Source organism: Pyrus communis, chromosome 2 (genome assembly GCF_963583255.1).
Source record: "Pyrus communis chromosome 2, drPyrComm1.1, whole genome shotgun sequence".
Taxonomy (NCBI): Eukaryota; Viridiplantae; Streptophyta; class Magnoliopsida; order Rosales; family Rosaceae; genus Pyrus; species Pyrus communis.
This window is the reverse complement of record NC_084804.1, coordinates 13,051,334-13,071,911: the sequence shown is the minus strand read 5'-3', so window position 1 is coordinate 13,071,911 and position 20,578 is coordinate 13,051,334. Positions and strand designations below refer to the sequence as shown.

General features: G+C 37.2%; 2 protein-coding genes and 1 non-coding gene across 3 annotated transcripts; all 3 read right to left on the bottom strand.

The window, feature by feature from the left end:
* Positions 1–53: 53 nt before the first annotated feature.
* Positions 54–126, bottom strand: TRNAK-UUU (transfer RNA lysine (anticodon UUU)). The gene has a single exon. It is a non-coding gene; the product is annotated as a tRNA-Lys (tRNA).
* Positions 127–1,185: 1,059 nt separating this feature from the next.
* On the bottom strand, positions 1,186–5,123 carry LOC137725162 (uncharacterized). Its single transcript, XM_068463754.1, has 6 exons — positions 4,718–5,123; positions 3,593–3,651; positions 3,225–3,487; positions 2,421–2,495; positions 2,270–2,332; positions 1,186–1,478 (listed from the first exon to the last, which is right to left on the bottom strand). Exons 1-6 carry the CDS (start codon positions 4,822–4,824, stop codon positions 1,434–1,436), a joined length of 612 nt encoding a protein of 203 aa, XP_068319855.1. The 5' UTR covers positions 4,825–5,123; the 3' UTR covers positions 1,186–1,433.
* A 2,493-nt stretch (positions 5,124–7,616) lies between these two features.
* Positions 7,617–11,227, bottom strand: LOC137721137 (uncharacterized). The gene is made up of 10 exons (XM_068460252.1): positions 10,891–11,227; positions 10,320–10,396; positions 9,950–10,029; positions 9,751–9,811; positions 9,401–9,468; positions 9,200–9,281; positions 9,014–9,097; positions 8,782–8,859; positions 8,366–8,485; positions 7,617–8,087 (listed from the first exon to the last, which is right to left on the bottom strand). Exons 1-10 carry the CDS (start codon positions 11,129–11,131, stop codon positions 7,905–7,907), a joined length of 1,074 nt encoding a protein of 357 aa, XP_068316353.1. The 5' UTR covers positions 11,132–11,227; the 3' UTR covers positions 7,617–7,904.
* Positions 11,228–20,578: the final 9,351 nt, after the last annotated feature.

Sequence of the window (20,578 nt, the reverse complement as noted above, 5' to 3'; positions counted from 1 at the left end):
ATGATGGGTGAATTCAATAGCAGAACAACAAAATAAAAAGATGAAAAAAAAAACGCCGTCTGTGGGAATCGAACCCACGACCACACGGTTAAAAGCCGTGCGCTCTACCAGCTGAGCTAAGACGGCATTTGCGACAGTAAACCGCAACGAATTTTATTTAGAGATCAGTGGTTAGTTTACTTTACCTCCTAATTCTGGGGATTCCAGTAATGCAACATACTTCAGAGCTACAGCCTACAGTGCCTCCACAACAATGGCGGAAATCACTGAACCTCTCCTCCCTCCTAACGAAACCCCACAAACATCCAAACCGCTAAAGCCAGCAGATGACTTGGATCCCAAGACGATGCGCAGAATCACGCGAGGACTCAAGCGCCTGATCATCACCGTTTCAGTCCTCTTCTCCTTCATTCTCGGTCATCTTTTATCTCTCTGTGTGTCTCTCCTCATTTCTCTCTCTCCAATTTCTATTTGCTGATTTCTGGCTTTGATTTTGCATGCAGGAATCCCATTGATATACAAATCCGTGGAAATCCCATTGATTTCTAAGGCTAATAGCTTTGCATCTCCAGTTAGTTATCATGCATTCACCATCTTATGTTTTCTTATGCTAATCTTCCTGCCAATTTCAATAGACGTTCTCCTGGCAGCTCTACGAGAATGGAGAAGATACAAGCAAGAAAATAAGAGGTAGTTAGCACGGAAGACCAAAGTGAACAAAGCATCTTGATCGTAGTCGACACGAAGCACTTTTCTGTTATTTGTGATACATGCGTGTTTCTTGCGGCCTTGGGGAGTAGACCAAGTGGCAAGGAAGGGATGCATCGAAAAGGCAGAAGATGACCTTCTTGAGTACGTGCCATTGAATTTGAATCCACCTTAGGATTGTTTTACTCATTTTTTTTGCCGGCAGGGTTGAGGAGGAGGCTGCGGTGTTCAGGGCGGCGGAATTATTTGTTAGTGTTAGCCGTTCGGTTCCCTTTTCAGATTCATTAGGGATGTATTTGCCCAAATATATATTTCATCTCAAAACCGCCTTGGGGGATCTTTAATCATTTCTTCGGTTTTGGACATAGCACCCGCAACTTAATTTCCTACGCAATTATTCACCTAAGAGCGAAAAACATGGGATTACAAGTTCAAGCTGTGAGATTGGTCAGTAAAATGTAAAGGTATCGGTAGACGGAACACAACAGCACATCCATAAAATTTAAATTTCGAGCTGTTCCAAGCTAACAAATTCACAAGGTTTATATCTATAATGAGCACATTGAAAGCCACTTACAGCGATGCGTACTAGAACGAACGGGAAAGAAAAACGAGGGGTAAAATAAAGTTACAAGCAGGTTGATACCAATCGAAATAAAGCCTGCCAGACTGAGTCATACTAAACATGAAGAAACAAGGCCATGAAACGGCTCCACCCTCAAATGTCAGACTCTTGATTCCAATGCCAAAAGTATCTTCTTCCTTGGTCCCTGAAACCCCCAGATGGAAAAGGTTAGCTCAAAGCTCCGTAGCCAAAACTCATTTGATCAAACGGGAAAACTCAAATTGCTTGTATATTCATCACGATTACATTATACACAATCACAGGAAATTGAAGGATACTAACATATCACGTAGTTCTAGCAAAATTAAGTGAAAAAAAAAAAAAAAAAACCATTGAGGCATAGACAATGGTGTGCCCAAGCCTAATCTTCCTTTGATCTAGTGTTATAAAAAATGAATTTCAGTAAAACAAATAGTTTAACTGTTTGAAACAACTGTAACTCTACAGGATTCAAACGAACAGACACTGTCCTCAACATTAATTAATGATAGCCCTAATTGGTGTTTGAAATTCTCTGTTTTATTTTAACCTCAACGACATCCAACTGATGTTAGGAAAGTAACTATTGTTCAACCATGCAATTCTATTTAATTTTATTAGACTATTGTGAGGATGGTATATATGCTTTACAATAAATGAATTTTTCCTAGTGATTCAAGAATAACTTCAAAAAGCTTTTATGCCACTCTTGCATGTTGAAACATAGGTTGTACAAAGTTTTCTGACATGCACCCACAAACAAACATGTAAACTAGTATACTTCAAATCACAAGAGCATACCACAGGTTCAGTAACAATAAAGTCGACATAAAATAAGTATGGATTTCTTAGTTTCGAAAACAACAAATGCGTATAATATATTGCCTATTGGGATACGAATACGATATTCATAATTCATGTTTCAAGAATTCTATCTGGGAATTTGGTTGAGCTTACCATTGGTATTCCTAGAGCCTTGAGGTCCTCATCAGTCATGTGCACAAGAGCTGTCATATCAACCTGCATAAACACATGGAATTGAGCACTCGAAGGTAATCAAATGCAGGTGGTGGAAAAAAGAAAGAAAAAAAAGCTGTAATCTGCTTACTTCCTCTGCCTGAAATGTGATGGAGTATTTTTCAAGATCCAAGGACGTCAAAAATTCATCCACTGATGAACCAGCCTGTACCAAAAGAGGTATGCGTCATGAAATTAAGAGCCAACTGTCGTAATGAGTGTGTGTATGTCTTAGGATGGGATATTGGAACATAGACACTCAATACTTCAATCTAGAAACAAAATGAATTTCCTTTTATGCTTACTCAAAGACATTGCAACGTAAAAATACCCGTATACCACCAACAATTGATGAACCACTTCATGAAATGATTTCTTCCTGTCACGCCGAGTATTGTAAATAAGTCTTATTCTTATTTATTTCTTAAGAAGCCTGTTAGAAAGTTCCTTCAGGCCACCCTTTCTGGTGCAAAATAAAGTATGAAACTGCTTATTCGTTCTACATGAAGACAATATTTAAGATCAAGTCCTAATGAAACCTCATACTTCTATGTTGTAATGTTGTAATGTCAACCCAGTAACTGCTATATACATACTATTCCCAAACCCATCCCATTCTGGCCCCTTAAACAAATAGAAATTAAAAAAGAGAATGGAAAAGATAGTAGGGTCAACACATATCTAAAATCAACATGTTATATGTCGTAAAGCAAACTTCCGCTTGGTGAAACATTTTAAATATCGAAAAGTTTTCCTCTTGAGCAACGTAGTAAAGAGAACCTAACTATATTAATTCTAGTAATCATATGTCGAGAGCAATCTCAAACACACCGAGTGTAAGTGTGTGAGTGTGTGCTTACTGGTATGAAATTACAAAAAATAAAACACTTCATGCCTTCTGTGAAGCCTTCTTTCTAGGAGCTGGGTTGGCCACTTTTTTAGTCTCTGTTGCAGGGGTGCCAACAGCAATACTTCTCCTGGCTGGTTTGGCAGCCTCCACTTTCGGTTTTGGTGGATCTGTGTTCATTGGTTGTGGATTCATAGTACCAGATAGCTTTTCGCGCAGGTCCCTTACACCTGAAAGGGATCGATTTCCACTTTTTTTGAAACTTTTCTTTTGGAGCTTCAATCGAAGGTCCCGAGCATCGACTTTCCGATCTTCACAAGATATTAACACACAGTCAGCAACCAAAGAAAGATGACTCAATGGCATAAAGCCATAGCTGAAGTTTTAGTTGCAGGTGAAAGTGTCATAGCCCATACTTGAAACTTGAGGATCATCCTGATATAGATCATGCTCCCACTTGCCATCTTGTCTCTGCCTGCAAAAGGATATGCTATGAACTCAATTATGAAGCTTTTTGGACTGAATAACCTTAGTCCAATCAAACACTAACAGTTGAATTGACACAAAGTAACCATTCAACAAATTGCATCCTCTAAAGTTTTGGACAAAAAGTATATGCACCAAATGGGTCAAAGAATCTGGTGAAGGCCAAATTGCAACACCAAATGCAGTATCTTTGTAACTACAATGATTTCATCAAGAATGAAACAATTACAAGTGCTCTCATTGAAGTCTTCAAAATTCATCAACTAGGACCAGACTTATCATGCACCCTATCAGTTCATTTCAACAAACACAAAATCAACTGTGCTAATAACATTGCCACTGCCACACAATTCTGTCTTATCAAACACAGATGTAAGTCATACATAAATAAGAGGTCACAACTTTCACTACTAGAAATACAAAAATAACAACTTTTTGTAATAAAAATATGAAGAGTCAAGTGGTAGAAATAGAGAAAATGGTAAAACAAGGAGTCCAATGGTATCCAAATTTGATTCCACATACCACTTTGTAAAGAGTCCTCATTTCAATGAAAAGGAGATCGATGGATATGAATACCAATTCAATTGCATACATTTTTAATGGTATTGATAACAATGCTGTAAGCCTGATATCCAGCATTTTGAAAGTATAAAACTGTTGTGGACTATTGTTACTTGCGTAATCATATTGGATTTGAAAGAATTGTTTATCAATATCCAACCTTTTCTATTTATAAGGATACTATCATCATTATTAGCTATTAAAGTTGCCAACTGAGACCAAATTCCTGAACTTTTTCCACCTACTTTGACTATCAATACAAATCCAACTCCAAAAACTGATATTTCTATTAATCGAGCGCATCACGAAAACTATTCTGCAACGTACAAAGAAAAAGGGCAACAAAAACCACACTCTAACATACACAATTCAAACCCAAAAACATATAATCGGTGCAAACTAAACCAAAATCCACAAACTACCAGAAGAATCATTGCCATCGATTCCTGTTCTTCGGAAAAACAAGAAAAAGGAAGGAAGAGAAAGCGAACCTCTTTCCAGCTATCTGTCTACGGCGACCAGAGTCCTCCCTGAAGCCGCCATTGAGGCGGTCCTTTGCGGACAACTTGGTATCAGCTTCCTCTCGATCAGCATACATCTCCCTTAAATACAAGAAACCCTAAATCCTAACTCCGAACTCACACTTGAACCCTAACGGGTCGGGAAAAAATGGGGAAAAAGCACAACCTAACAGTCTGGAATTCGAAATATTAGAGAGACATGGAGAGAGAGGAAAAGGGGGAATATTTGGAAACCCTAACCCTCGTTTTATCAGTGAGAGAAAAAAGATGAACGCTGTAAAACAGGCGGACGGAATTGAATTCCAGAGAGAAGAGAGAGAGAGAGAGAGAGAGAGAGAGAGAGAGAGATTTGATTGGAAACGGAGAAAGCCGGTTCAGCTGTAAAACAATTTGAGATATTATGACGCCGTCACTTGATATTTCGGGTTCGGATCTCGGCATCTTTTGATTTTTCGGAGGGGGATTTGGCTAACGGTGAATTAGTTCTGTGATACGCACCGCATTGGGAACCGCCTTTTACAAAAAACAAAAAAAAAAAAAAATTTGCCCTTTTTTACTTCTTAAATTAATTTTGGAAAAAGGTTATTATACAAAATGATTTTTGAGATTTGCATGGTCAATAGAAATGGTCCATGAGATTATCCATCATCCATGATTTTGGTCATTCCATTAAAAACCCTTTGGGTAATTTTCAAAGTTTTGTAACTCAATCGATTCTTAACCAAATTCGACCCATAATATATCAAAATGAAGATAAGAAAATGTAGAACAAGATTATATCTATTTTGAAGCCCAATGATCACCGGAGATGTCCGACCAAACCACGGCGAGTTAGCCTTCGAAAAAGGTAACATTCTCTTCGTCTCGTCAAGAAATATTATTTTCGTTTTTGAATCACTCGATTTGGTTGAGTATTGAATAAGTTATGAACGTTTAAAGTTAACCTAGTTTCCGGCGAGTTTTCCAGTTTTCATGCGGACCAGTCACCTTTCAGGCTATTTTCCGGCCATCTCCGGCAACCATTGGGTTTCCAAATAGGTATAATCTTGTTCTATACTTTCCTATCTTCATTTTGATATATTATGGGTCGAATTTGGTTAAGAAACGATTGAGTTACAAAACTTTAAAAATTGCTCAAAGGGTTTTTAATGGAATGACCAAAATCATGGATGGTGAACAATATCAGGGACGATTTCTATTGATTTTCAACCTCATATACCATTTCTATTGATCATGCAAATCTCATGGACTATTTTGTATAATAACCCTTTTGGAAAATTGTGTCGTCCAAAACTAGGAATGCAATTTGAAGTGAGTTAACCTGAACTCATCCATGTTTAATCTAAATTTAAACCCGAATAAATGGGTTTTTTCTTGGTGATAAGTTATAACCCGACAGTATTCAATCCAAATCGATTATTTATTGAGTTAAATTGATCATTTGCCTGACCATGTCCAAATCGATTTATCAACCCACTATAACCTGATTATAACCCAAATAACTAATGCATATATCACACCCGTCCAACAACCAAACTTCATAATATTTGGTACAATTTCATTTATAGGCATAGTTGATAGTGCTGAAGCTTTTGGCATTGGGGTTTCTTGTAGCATTAAACCGGATCTATTTGATAATTTTTAGGCCCTCATGTACTTTGTTTTAAAGGATTTTAATGATTGTTGTGGACATATGATATATGATATATATATATATATATATATATATATATATATATATGTATGTATAGCTAACTAACTATTTTTCTTATTTAATAGGAATGCAAATTAAATTTCGGACATCAAGACTTGGGTTCGGTGCTTGTTTATATACGGTTCATTGAGGGGCACTGGAAGTAGAAGACTACTTCTAATTTGCACCAAGAATCTCACCAAAACTACAAACTTATTTCGTTAGTACGGTTCATTGAGGGGCACTGGAAGTAGAAGACTACTTCTAATTTGCACCAAGAATGTCCATGGCTGCATGTAAGTGTTTCTGTAATCAAAACCTGCATGCTTTATATGCCATGCTGTTTATATTGTTTAAAATGTAACCCTAGTTTCATACTGTTGGATTCTGGGATAGTATAACATAGCTAGCTTGAAAAAGGTTGGCCAAGATGCAGGTTGAAGGGATCCACTACTTTTCAAGTTGTGGCGGCAAAAATATGGAAGGCGAGGAGCATCGCGCTTAACATGCCGGACGAAAAAACTTCTACCATTTTTTCCAGTGTGATGTTTGCAAGGGCGTTGTGCCTCAAGGCCCACCAGGGTTTGCTGGCAATGCATTGGTCGTCTTGCCTTGTGAGGAAGGTGCAAGAAAGGGTGGAGAGATTGGATGATGAGTATGTGAGGTCAGGGATAGATTGGTTAGAGGTGAATAGAGGGGTGCCTTGTGGGGAGGAGGACAGCTTCTCATTTGTAACATGGTGGAAATTAGGGTTAGAGCAAGATGAGTTCTCATGGGGAAAAGTTAAGTGCGCCACTTCGGTTCTACTAAAGCCGGGCCTTGTCATGCTTTTGCTGAGACTGGCCAGTGGCAACGGAGGCCTTAGCATTTGCCTGGGACTGCCTGATGATCAAATGGAGATGTTTCGCAGGTTGATGATGGAAGAATAAAACACAAGATTTGTATAGTCATATATAAAATCATAATAAAATTATTTGAGCCGAGCCTAAGCACTTGACATTCGACTACACATCTAAAATGGAGTTGTTCTGCAGGTTGATGATCGGCGAATCAGATAAACCAACGCATTCGTTCTCAATTTGAGAAGCTTTCTACCAAATTCGTTCTCATTCGTACTCATAAGATATTCATGTCTTGAATGTATTATTCTAGGAAAATGATTTTCACATGCTGATTTTCTCCTTCTGCACACCCTTATTTATTTATGCCCCTTGATTTTCTTTGATCCAGTGGCAATAAATAAACCGGGTTCTGTAAGAAAAGAAAAAGGATACGTCGGTGAAAGTGTGTAAAATTACAGTTCCATAAGATCAAACAAATTAAATTACTGTGCTATCAGATCAAACAAACTAAACTACATTCATTTTTACAAGTTCTTGATTTTCCCCAAGGTAAAATTCTTAGACCAAGGAAAGAGGCTCAATGTAAGAACTTTAACATGATATTCCTAGAGAAAACAATTCATCAATACTGCAGAAGGCCGAAGAAGGGGTTCGTCAATGCATTCTTCAGATGAGAAGCAGCTGAGTATAATGTGGCCATGTCAACCTTGTCCCGAGGAAGATACAAAAACTCTTCCCCTTCGGTTCTCTCGAATCCACAGAGCTCAAGAAACTCGATTCCTCCAACCAAACTGCCAACTCTATCCTGTTTAAGAAATAAAAATTTAGACAATATACAACAACTGTTCGTTATTATCTTTCAAATCCTTCTGATTTTACTTATAAAAGAAATATTTCATTATATTGATCTACTCTAGACACACAAAACACACACACACATACACACACAATCATCACAAGTTACCAGACTATCAGCATTGCTATATAGCCAATGAGATAGTGTTCAAAACAAACATGCGCTGCACACACACACACACTCACTTGTTTGGGGAAAAAGAAGAGACAAATCAACACACAGCTTACCAAGAACAACGGATTACTGAGTCTGATCTTCCTGAATTTTTCTTCATCAGGATTCTTTGCAACATTTCCCACATAAATTAGCAGAGTCTGGAAGGCCCTTCGCACTTTAGAATCATCATCCTAGACCAACCAAAGAAAACCAATAGACTAATGTGGATCAATTAAATTAATGGTAGTTCACTAGTTCTACACCAATGTTGAACGAAATAAAAATGTAGCTTAAGGAGGACAAAGAAGGTATCCTCTAGAATACTGCTTAAAATGGGTTTAAGATCATAATTACTGTATAATTCAATAAATTAGTCTTCAGTTACATGCCATATATTTGGAGCAAGATTATTTTCCCTTTTGTAACAGCCAGTACAAACACGTGCTACTATTCCAATTCTTTTTGTACAGAGAGTGGAGTCATTTACCTGGTGGTTGCGCTTCAAGGATCTTAAACACTCTCTCATGTGTTCCGATTTTGCAACAGAACTGACACGAATTGGAATCTGATATTAAGGATCAGGAAAAGAACATTAATGATACTTTGTATTCTCATTCTGCAATTCCCAGAAGAAAAAAGAATTATACTTTTTGATGAGATTGTCTTATAGAGGAAAATTAAATACATAGTCTATAGAGGTCACTACAAAATATCAATACCTGTTGTTCACTTGCTAAAGGTGTTGAAAGTTTCTCGGGTGCAGGGTGTTCCAGTGGCAATCCAAGCTTGGCCCTTCTTTCTAACTGCAAAGGGCATGCATACAGTTTTTTGAGTAATGTAACATTACTGAGCCTCCATTGGTAGGGAAAGCCTAAAAGAAAAGTGGATCAGCATTAAGCAAGCACCTTATCCTGTTCTAATTTCCTGCGAATTCTCTCTCTTGCTCGTTTCTCTTCCTCCTTCTCAGCTTGCCGGAACTCTATATTGCTGAGAAAATATTGTTTCACTCAGAAGTTGATAGATAATTCTCAAAGTAGTAATATATAGGCTAAAAAAACAAACCAGACAGAAACAATAGAAAAAAAAAAATGTGAATTAGCGCAGACCGTTTTCTTTCATTTTCTTCTAAAATTCGCTTTGTTTCTAAGAGTTGCTTGCCAGATTGAATCCTCTCCTGAAACAAAAATAGTATACGGATTAGTTAGAACCGAAAACAAAAGTACTTTTTCAACTTAAGTTTACAACATATATAGGTTAGGGATGTAAAGAGTGTGCTTAACAAACAAATAAACAGAATTCCCACTATAATTTTAGTCAAAAGATCGAAGAATTAGAACAAGCAAACACGGATAACATGCTCTGTAATTCAGTAACAACCAACTCATTAGCAAGCATAACTTTGTAATCTGAAAAAGAAAATGGTACGAAAGTTCATCAGCGAATCCTTCTTTAACACCTTCTCCCTTTCTCGTTCCAATTTCTTTTCTTCTTCTCCCTTCTTCTTGCGTGCTCTATTCCTAATAATAAGGAAAAAAAAACAAAAAACAACAATAAGGAATCGGATATAACTAGAAAGACAACTCTTAAAAGTCTCAAATATCAGACAACTTAAAGAAATCAAATACGGAAGATTAATGAGCTGAGGAAAAAGTAACCTTAATTCCTGTGCTTTCAATTTCATCCCTTCCGTGATGTAGAGTGGTTCTGGAGATTCGATGTTAATGTCCACAGTTACCTGTGCGTATTTGAACAACTAAGCAAAACTGCAAAAGTAAATGCAGTGACAGTATGTGTGGATAAAATGATTTCAAACGCCCTATAAAAAATGAATGATATATACAACTGAAGGATCTTTTACTCTTCCAGCATATAAAATAAAGATCCACCAAAACAAAATGAAAACCAACCGGACAATATCTCATACTCCAAAACCTAAACGAACAGGAAATTATACGTTTGCAGCAGTGAAAAATCATATGCAATGTTAGAAAGAAGTGCAGCGCCGGCTAAAATTCCAAACCATACCAAGGGCATCTCATCAATGTCCGGATCATCATTGTGATCAATAATCCAATCTATAGCAGCCTCTAAGCTGGCATTACCTGGTAAAAAGTGCATAAAAGAAAATTGAAATTACCTGAAAACTTGAGAAACATGATCATTCAAGAAATTAACGAAAAGAAAAATGCGTTTGATTAAAATTCAAAACAGCACGTGATCATGAATTCAAGTTCAACTAATCCAAGCCTGAAAAACACATAAAACTCCTATATCCTCTCAAAAGAATATTCATTAAACAACCCGAAGAAGCTAATTAAATCCGGACTGCGCAATCACCATTAGTGGAGCAATTAGCAAACTACAAGGGCTTTTCATTTTATATGAAGGAGTTCTGTCTAAGCCCTTTCACAATTTTTCAGTCCTCTACCATTAAACACTTTCAACAATCAAGTTTACGCACACTTTATAAAATCACAAATCTTTTTCTAGTTGAGAAATAGTCTAATCTACTCCCATGTCCGTGAAAAAGTCACAAAGTCCAAACATATAATCTTGTTAAACCAAAGCTGAAAATACGAGCAAGAAAAAGCTTCACCAGAATAATGAAGCGCTCGAGTTGCTCGGGGTCTCGGAAATCCCATTGCTTCAAGCTCTCCAAGCAATTTCTTGTCCACTTCCGGAACAGCCATGCCTGTATTTTCGGTCAGAAATGGTTTGCAGTTTCGGGTCAAAATCGGAGAAGAGTCGGGAATTGAGAGTTTTAAATGAAAAGACGGGAATTGAGGAGTCCTGCAATGGAAGCATTGAAAAGATGGGAGGAGTCGGAGGACAGCCATTTTCAAGACATTTCTAAAACCTTCTTCTCAGTTGATTGATTCTCAATTTATACCTTTCGGCTTCTTGGGATTTAAGAAAAGAATTGTCCTCGTAGGAACTGGGTTTTTCTCCGTCATCTTACCTTCAAAAAAATAAAAAAGGGAATTAAAGCGTGAAAGGCACTTGAGTGTCAAGAGATAAGGGTTGTTTGGAACATAATCATTCTTTCTATTGCTGTGTAAATACAAAATGATGGTTGATGATTGAATTATTATTTAAGTGCTGAAAAGATTTTTCAGTATGTCTGGAATATAGGTACAATATGGTTTAAAAAATTGATCTACCTAACTTTTTATTTTTCTTTTTTTTTTTGAACAAATGGTCTACATAACGTTGCTCTTCTCTAAAATACCTTGATACACAAAAGGGGGGTTTTGACCACCCCAACGCTAAAACCCTAACTCCTGCAAATCTCCCTGCTTTCTCTCCCTCTCTCTCTGACAAGGCCATGTACCACGTGGAAGAGGGGCAGAATCAGGCCGAATCGGTGAAGGAAGTGCTTGATGAGGAGAATAATCGTAAAAATGGTATGCTCTTGATTTTCTGGTTTAGGGTAAATTCATGACATGGAAGAAGATTATCTGGTTTGTCTAATTGGGTACTATATTATCTGGAATTCAATTGCCACTACATAATAATTTTTATTTCCTCGATCTAGCGTAGTATTTCAAGCAAATTAAGCAGTTGGTATGGATGAGTTAAATTTGTTATCGTAACAAGTTAAGCTATAATTGTCTTAAATCGAATAGAATCAAATTGAATTTTGTTGTTTGTATATGTAACATCCCACATCGTTCAGGGGAGTAGATTATGTAAGCCTTATATGTATATTCCCAGAATAGGTGACCCACTAAGAAATTCTCGTGTGAGTTACCATAAACAAAACGTGGCCGGGACCCAAAACGGACAATATCGTACTACGGTGGAGTCGAGCCGGGAATGTGGTGGGGACCCGGGGCGGGATGTGACAGTATATAACTCGTTAATATGCCTTGGTGCTGTTTTCGTCCACGATGCCCTCCTTTACCCCAGGCTGTGATGTTTGGAAGAGGGTTTTTCAAGTTTTTAAGGAGTAGGTGTAAGTTAGAAGGGAATTGGCCACAAATTAACATAGAAGGGATTAGAAAACCGTCCATGAACATTTCATTGGCCGATAGGCGTATGATAAGGATTCGCTAATGCCTATTTTGGAGGTGTCATCTTCTTTGAGTATTAAGATTAAGATCTGAACTTTGATTGTTAATGATGAGAGAGAAGAAGAACAAAACAGAAAGTTGTACCAAAGGATGTCAAAGACTCAATGACTCAACTCCAACTGGACGACAAAGAAGACGAAGAAGACAATGACGTCCATGGTGCTTCTAGGCTTTGTAGAGTTTGCTGTAAGAAGAAGAAGCACTTCAGTCACAATTGCCCCGTACCTGAAGCATGTCCCACATGGTGCTACTGTTGGCCCTCGCTTTCTGACATATTTGGCAAGTGTTGTAATCAGCTTGGTGACCACCCTGGGCGAAACTTTGTCGCGTTTTGTGCTTGTTGTATGACTCTGGGTCAACACCCGTATGTGAAGTGCCCGTATCATCTCAAGGAGAGAGCACCATTATTTGTGCCTCGCACGGTGGTTGTGCGGTCGGCCATGGACACACCACCATATGAGTATCCTGTACATGATGTTTACTAGGATTAAGATCGATTTTGCCGGTGTTTTTCTTGCTTATTTTTAGCTAGTATTATAATGAGATAAGCAAGAGCTTGAGAATTCTCTAATTGAAAGTTAAACTTTGAATAAGAATAAAACACATACATTCGCTTATTTCATGCCAAATTAATACGATCAAGATTCAAGTGCAATCCTTTGCCACTAATTCCGAATTGTGACGAGTTTTCATTGCCACAACCCTTCACCATCAAATGCTTGCGACTCCTAATTAACCTTCCCTTGTCAGTAATGCATTCTTAATCTTAATACTCAAAGTTCAGATCACCCATTTTGTTCTTCTTCTCTCTCATCATTAACACCACAATTCTGCAAACCAAAACCCGAAATTAGCATGTGTAGTACGTTGAGAGCGAACAAGAACTCTTAGGTAAGGCTGCCTCGACAGAGACACCAGACCAGGGAATTGAGGGACCAGAAACTTTTAGTGCTCGATCTTAATGATGCCCTCGTTCACTTCTCCGAGCTAATGTAGCATTGCATTTTCTTTTTGGATCAAGTCAAGTGCATGGAAACATTCATCATGCGATGCCATTCCAGTTAACTTCAAACTCGTCATGTTTTTGATAAATTCTTCTGTGTCAATTTGTATTTGGTATGATGTATTTCTGGAAATTGACAAGGAACAAGAATAAAGAATTTCAGAGGAATGTGCAGTGATAATCCTTGCAGCAAGCACATATATTTTTCATTCATATCAATATTGGATACCCTCGTACAAGTTTATCCTACTTGTCCTTCACTAAAAGACAATTCCAGACAATTCTAGCTACTTTAGAGCAATATCAACCCTTTGATTCAAAAGCAGTAATCTAAAGCATACACTTGTCCTATGAGAATAAGCATTCACTTAACTGTAAACATCAAACTAAAACTAGTCGTTGGGACCTTAATTCAAAACTGACTGTTGGTTTCTTCATTCTCAAATATTCGATCAAAACCAAATTCTATTTAATTCCAACACTCCCCTTTAAATGAATTCCGGTTTTGACCCAAACATTCCTCTGAGATAGACAAATCTTTCCTTTGGTAGAGCTTTGGTAAAGATGTCTACCATTTGATCATGTGATTTGTAGTAGATCAGTTCAATGGTATTTTCCTGCAAAGCTTCCCTTATGAAGTGAAACTTTCTTTTGATATGCTTGGTTTTCTGGTGAAAAACAAGATTTTTGGTCATAGCTATTGCTGATGTGTTGTCACACATAAGTGGTGTAGCATCCACTTGCATTTCACCAAAATCCTTTAACACAAACCTCAACCATATAGCTTGGGAGGTAGCCACTGCAGCACTCACATACTATGCCTCACATGTAAACAGTGCAACACTTTGTTGCTTGACAGAGGCCCAAGAAAATATCCTAGAACCAAATGTAAATGCATATCTTGAGGTACTTCTCATGTCATCTTCACTGCCACCCCAATCACTATCACAAAAGCCTACCAAAATTGCTTTTTCTCCCTTTTCATACTTGATTCCATAGTCCAAGGTCCCTGAGATATACCTAAGTACTCTCTTGGCAGTTACCATGTGAATTCTTGTGGGATTATGCATGAACCTTGATAAGAGATTGGTTGCATACATAATGTCAGGCCTTGTGGTAGTCAAGTAAAGTAAACTTCCAACTATTTTCCTGTATAAACTTTCATCAACAAGTTCATAACCATCCACTTTACAAAGTTTCTCATTTGTGATCAATGGTGTTGCCACAGACTTGCATCCTTTCAAATTGAATCTTTCAAGCAATGATTGTGCATACTTTTGTTGATGTATGAAAATCCTAGTAGCTTTTTGTATTACTCCAATTTCTAAGAAGTGATGCAACAAGCCAAGATCTGTCATCTCATATTGTATCATCATGTCTCTTCTGAATTCTTCAATCATTTCTTTACAATTACTAGTAAAGACCACATCATCAACATATATAGACACAATAAGCATCTCGAAGTTCTCACCAGTTTTTGTATACAATGTAGCTTCACTAGGACTTTTGTTAAATCCACTCTTGCTGAAATAGGAGTCTATCGCACTGTACCAAGCCCTGGGGGCTTGTTTGAGTCCATACAGTGCTTTGTTTAACTTATAAACCTTCTCTTCTTCATTTGGAACTTCAAATCCCTGTGGTTGATCCACATACACTTCTTCCTCCAGAGTACCATTTAGAAAGGCTGATTTAACATCTAACTGGTGAAGTTTCCATCCTTTTTTAGCAGCAAGAGCAATCAATGTTCTAATGGTATCTAACCTTGCCACTGGGGCAAAGGTTTCATTGAAATCTACCCCCAGTTGTTGTGAGTAGCCTTTGGCAACCAATCTTTCTTTGTTCTTTGGTATTGATCCATCCAAATTCTGTTTGGTCTTGTAGATCCATTTCACTCCTATCACAGGTTTATCACTTGGTCTATTTACCAATTTCCAAGTAGAGTTCTTCTCAATCATGGAAATTTCTTCACTCATTGCTTTCTGCCAAGATTGATCCTTCTCAGCTTCTTAAAAACTCTCTGGTTCAACAACACAATACTTACATGAATATATCTCATCTAAACTCCTCATTCTCAATGGAGTTGTTTCTGGGGAGGAATCCTGCAATTCTTGTATTTCTGCGTTTGAAGTAGAGGACTGAGATCCTTGTGTTGGTGTTGAAAAGTCATTTTGACTTCCATCCTGTATAATAGGTTCATTCTCAATTTGCACATTAGTTTGTGCTTATTCCATTGTTAATGGAAATGAGATGGTGTCAATGGTATTGGTTTCCCAATTCCATGCTTCATTCTCCTAGAACACCACATCTCTTGAGATAATCACTTTATGTGACTCAATATTGTGGAGCATATAGCCCTTTTCACAGCTTCCATAGCTTAATACTATTGATTTCAAGCTTGCGTCTTAATTGAGATGGTATATGTGCATAACAGATTGATCCAAACACCTTCAAGTGCTTCACACTTGGTTTTCTGCCACTAAATGCCTCAAACGGTGTTTTCTTTGCAAGTGCTTTAGTTAGACACTTGTTTAGGAGATACACAGATGTATTGACAACCTCACCCCAAAAGGAAAATGACATTTTCTTGTCATGTAGCATTGACTTGGTCATTTCAACCACAATCCTATTCTTCCTCTCAGCTACACCATTCTGTTGTGGTGTGTAGGCCACTATCAATTGCTTCTGTAATCCTACTCCACATAACTCTTGGAACTTCAGTGAAGTGAACTTACCACCTCTGTCACTTCTTAGTCTTTTGATCTTAAGACCACTCTGAAGTTCAACCATTGCCTTGAATTTCTTGAAGATTGAAAATACTTCACTCTTGTTTCTCATGAAGTATACCCAAACTATCTTGGTGCAGTCATCAATGAATAACAGAAAGTATCTGTTCCCACCGAGTGTAGGTGTCTTCATTGGACCACACACATGTGTGAATGAGTTCTAGAGGTTGGCTTGCTCTCCATGCTTTTCCAGTTTCAAAAAAGTCCCTGTGATACTTCCCCAATATGCAACCTTCACAAGGTTCTTTAGTTTCTTATAACTCAGGGAGACTATTCACCATTTGTAATTTCTCCAATCTCTTTAAACTGTGAAAGTTGAGATGTCTAAATCTCTTGTGCCATAACCAAAAGTTTTCTGCAACACTTGCTTTTAAAGCAACTGAGTCATTGTAATCTAGCATAAGTGGAAAACTTTTGTTTCCTATCATGCCAACTTGTGTTACCAGGTTTTGAAGGCTTTTGTCATCAAAGATCTCCACCATATTGTCTTCAAAAAGTAAGAAATAACCATAAGCAATCATTTGTCCAACACTAAGGAGATTCTCATCAAATCCTGGTACAAGTATTACATCCTTGATGAGTTTTCTACCACCATTTGTCTTTACAACAAGAGTCATTTTCCAATAGTTTCCACAAGTTATCCATTCCCCATTTTAACTCTGCAATTGAAGTTTTTGTCAATATTGATTAACAAGGATTCATATGCAGTCATATGATTACTGCATCCACTGTCAATATACCAGATTCTTCTCTTCTTTTCAGTTCTTGCAACACTACAAGCATAAATGACATTTACTTCCTCTTCTTCTGCTCTATGTGCATAGTTGACAACTTGGTTCCTTCTTGGATTACAGTCTTTTGCTAGATGGCCAAACCTGTCACACTTGGTGCACTTGGGTTTTCCCTTGAACCAACAAACACCATAGGGTAATTTGTCACAAATTTTACACTTGGTTTTGGTAGAATCACCATAGTTCCTGGTTTTGCTTGTGGAGTATGCTTGTTGTCCCATTTCTTCCCTTTTCCTTTCCAAAATTTCTTTTGATTTGAGTTGCTCCCTTGAGCCTTGTAACTGCTGTCTTTCTCAGTCACACTTAAGCTAGCAAAAGCCTTTTCAGCTAAGTTTTCAGAGTGCATGTTTAACCTCTGCTTATAGCCTTTCAATGTACCAATCACCTCCTGAACCTCAATAGAGTCAAGGTCCTTAGTTTCTTCTACAATAGATGCAATGGAATCATAGGTTTTAGGTAAGCTAATAAGTATCTTCTGCACTAATCTTTGGTTTGATAGTTCCTCACCATAAGTTTTCATTTGGTTCACAATGTTAGACATTCTTGTTAAATAAACAGATAGAGTTTCACCATCATTCATCCTAGTGTACTCAAAATCTCTCCTTAAACATTGTAGTTTGACAAATCTAACCTTTTTATCACCACGGAATTCTTGTTGAAGAACATCCCACGCAGTCTTGGAGGTTTCAAAGTTTGAGATTCGAGGAAAAATCTCATCAGACACTGCCCCTTGAATGATACTAAGAGCTTTTGCATCTCTGGTTTCATTAACCTTCATTAACCTTCATCGCTAGACTCATTTTCAGTTTTTGTGATTTCAAAACCCTTGTCCACCAAATTCCAGAGATTATGTGATTTGAATATGGTCTTCATCTTGATGGACCAAAAATCGTAGTTAGACCCATTAAAGATAGAAGCTCTCAGGTCTCATCCACTGCTCGAGGTAGCCATGTGAGACTTTGTAAGAACAGATGAGGTTTTTCAAAATCTGGGTTTGTTTTTCCCCTTTTCTTTTCAAAGATACAAAGCACACAAAATGCCTAGTCTTGAAATTGATCAGAACCTAGGCTCTGAGGCCATGATAAATTCTTGTGTGTTAATTTGTATTTGGTATGATGTATTTCTGGAAATTGACAAGGAACAAGAATAAGGAATTTCAAAGGAATGTGCAGTGCTAATCCTTGCAGCAAGCACATATATTTTTCATTCATATCAACATTGGATACCCTTATACAAGTTTATCCTACTTGTCCTTCACTAAAAGACAATTCCAGACAATTCCAGCTACTTTAGAGCAATATCAGCCCTTTGATTCAAAAGTAGTAATCTAAAGCATATACTTGTCCTATGAGAATAAGCATTCACTTAACTATAAATATCAAACTAAAACTAGTCATTGGGACCTTAATTCAAAACTGACTGTTGGTTTCTTCCTTCTCAAATATTCGATCAAAACCAAATTCTATTTAATTTCAACAGTTTTGTGCCTCTACATCCAATTCAAATTTTTAAGGATAGAGTGCAGTTAAACTTAGTCACTTACAATTAAAAATTTTCACTACACCTGGCCTACAATAATGAAATTAATTACCGTCATACTCACGTAATCTCTTTTCTCACGTTCCATTCTTGCTAAAACCCTTGCTGTTCTTCCTTCTATTACAATAACATAACCAAACACATATATTTTGTTCCATGCATGGTGTGGCCAAGCCACCCAAATATTTGATCAACCAATACAATACTATAGGGTAGAAAATATGTGGTCAACCAGTACAATACAATTAGATATGTATGTCTAACGTTAAATTGTACGACATATCCAGAATGTTCCCCAAAGTAGCAGCATGGCTCATGGCTGTTATCAATACTATAATGATAGTACCTACAAAGTATTCCTTAGCCAGGGCCAACAATAGTGCCCGGTGAGACATTATTCCAATACGGTCAATTGAGAGTGAAGTGCATATTGTCCTTAAGACAAAGGAAACAGCGCCCAAGATCAGCTAAGATCAACTTCTTCTTCAGCGCCCAAGATCAGCTTCTTCTTATTCTTCTTCTTCTTTGTTTTTCATCATCTCTAAAATCTCCGAACGGCACAAGAAGGATTTGTTGAGCTCGTCAAAGGCTTCTTCTTCATCTCTAAAATCTCCAAACGGCACAAGAAGGATTTGTTGAGCTCGTCAAAGGCTAAAATTAAGTAGATGTTAGAAATGAAAATAAAATAATAAGGTAAACTTTGCCTACAAAGTTTGTCTATTCCATTGAAGTGATACACTTTTTTTTTATAAGGCAATTGAGTAAACAACTTGTCAAGTCGGCCATTATGATATAATTTTGTCTATTTCTTTTGCCTACATCATTAGACATGCTCTTATGCTTGGCCTTTCATGGGGCACTGTTAAATTTTATTTCACTATTTAATTTGGGGTTTTTGATAAAATAAAAAATAAAATAAAAAAACTCGGGCTTAATTTCCATCTATGCAAAATCTGGCCCTAAATTATCTAGAAACATGTCAAGTGAAAAATAAGACAAGAAATAAAAGGGAAATTCTGTTGAATTTTTGTAAAGACAATTGTATTCCAATGCCAACTGATTCAAATGCCTAATTCAATTGCAAGTGGCCCTTTACCATAGTGGTGGAAAAGAGTTGAGTTATTGCATGATGACGTGGGTTGAAATCCCGTCGGTGGCTAATCTAACATCTAATCTAATAAAATTTATCGTTTGACAAAAAAAAAAAAAAAAAAAGAAGCCTAATTCCATTTGAATTTTAATATTTTTTAATATTTGAGAAAATAGAAGATCTAAAACTAAAAAAGTGGGTCACTTAGTACTACGGTCTAGTGATATTTCTCTTCACTTGGAAATGAGAGGTCTTAGGTTCTAATCTCGTGGATGGCGAATTTGATACCAAATTAGGTTGTCCACTGTGTGGCTTATCAAACTCTCCCTCTCCCTAGTGTAAAAATATCGATGTACTAAACGAAAAATTAAAAAAATGAAAAGCAAGTAACTTGTAGCTCAATTAGTTAAAAGTATTCGCCCTTGCACTTGAGATTCAAACAGAGATCCCGTGTTTGAATCTTCCTCCACGTACATAATTGAGATTAGTTTAGTGTACATTATTCTATCGTTTGTTAAAAATGAAAAAGAAAAAGGGAGGAGGTTGGTGTTGAGCCGTAACCCCCCTCCCCCTTTCTCTCACACCCACCTCATCAGCTGTCAAGGGCATCTGTGTCCTCTCACAGAGAGCAACAACAACTTGCACTCCCACTAAGCCTCTATTCAAGTCGACTCCCTCAAGACTCTTATCCTCAATCTCTTTGAATGCCTCTACATTGTATTAGCGTAACCACAAATAAAAAGATGCAATATATATTTGTACAAAACTGGATGAGAAGAAAATTTTTTTTTTTTACACAAGAGGCTTGCTTGGTCGTAGGTCCATCTTGGATGTTGCATCGGCCCTTTTTGTTGATTTAGTTGTATTTAATAAGTGAACTTTGTCATTTAGAACTACGATTTATTGATATTTCTCTTCACTTGTAAGTGTGAGGTCTTAGGTTCGATTCTCCCCAAGGATTAATTGAACCACATTATTGCTAACCTATTGTGAGGTTAAACTCAT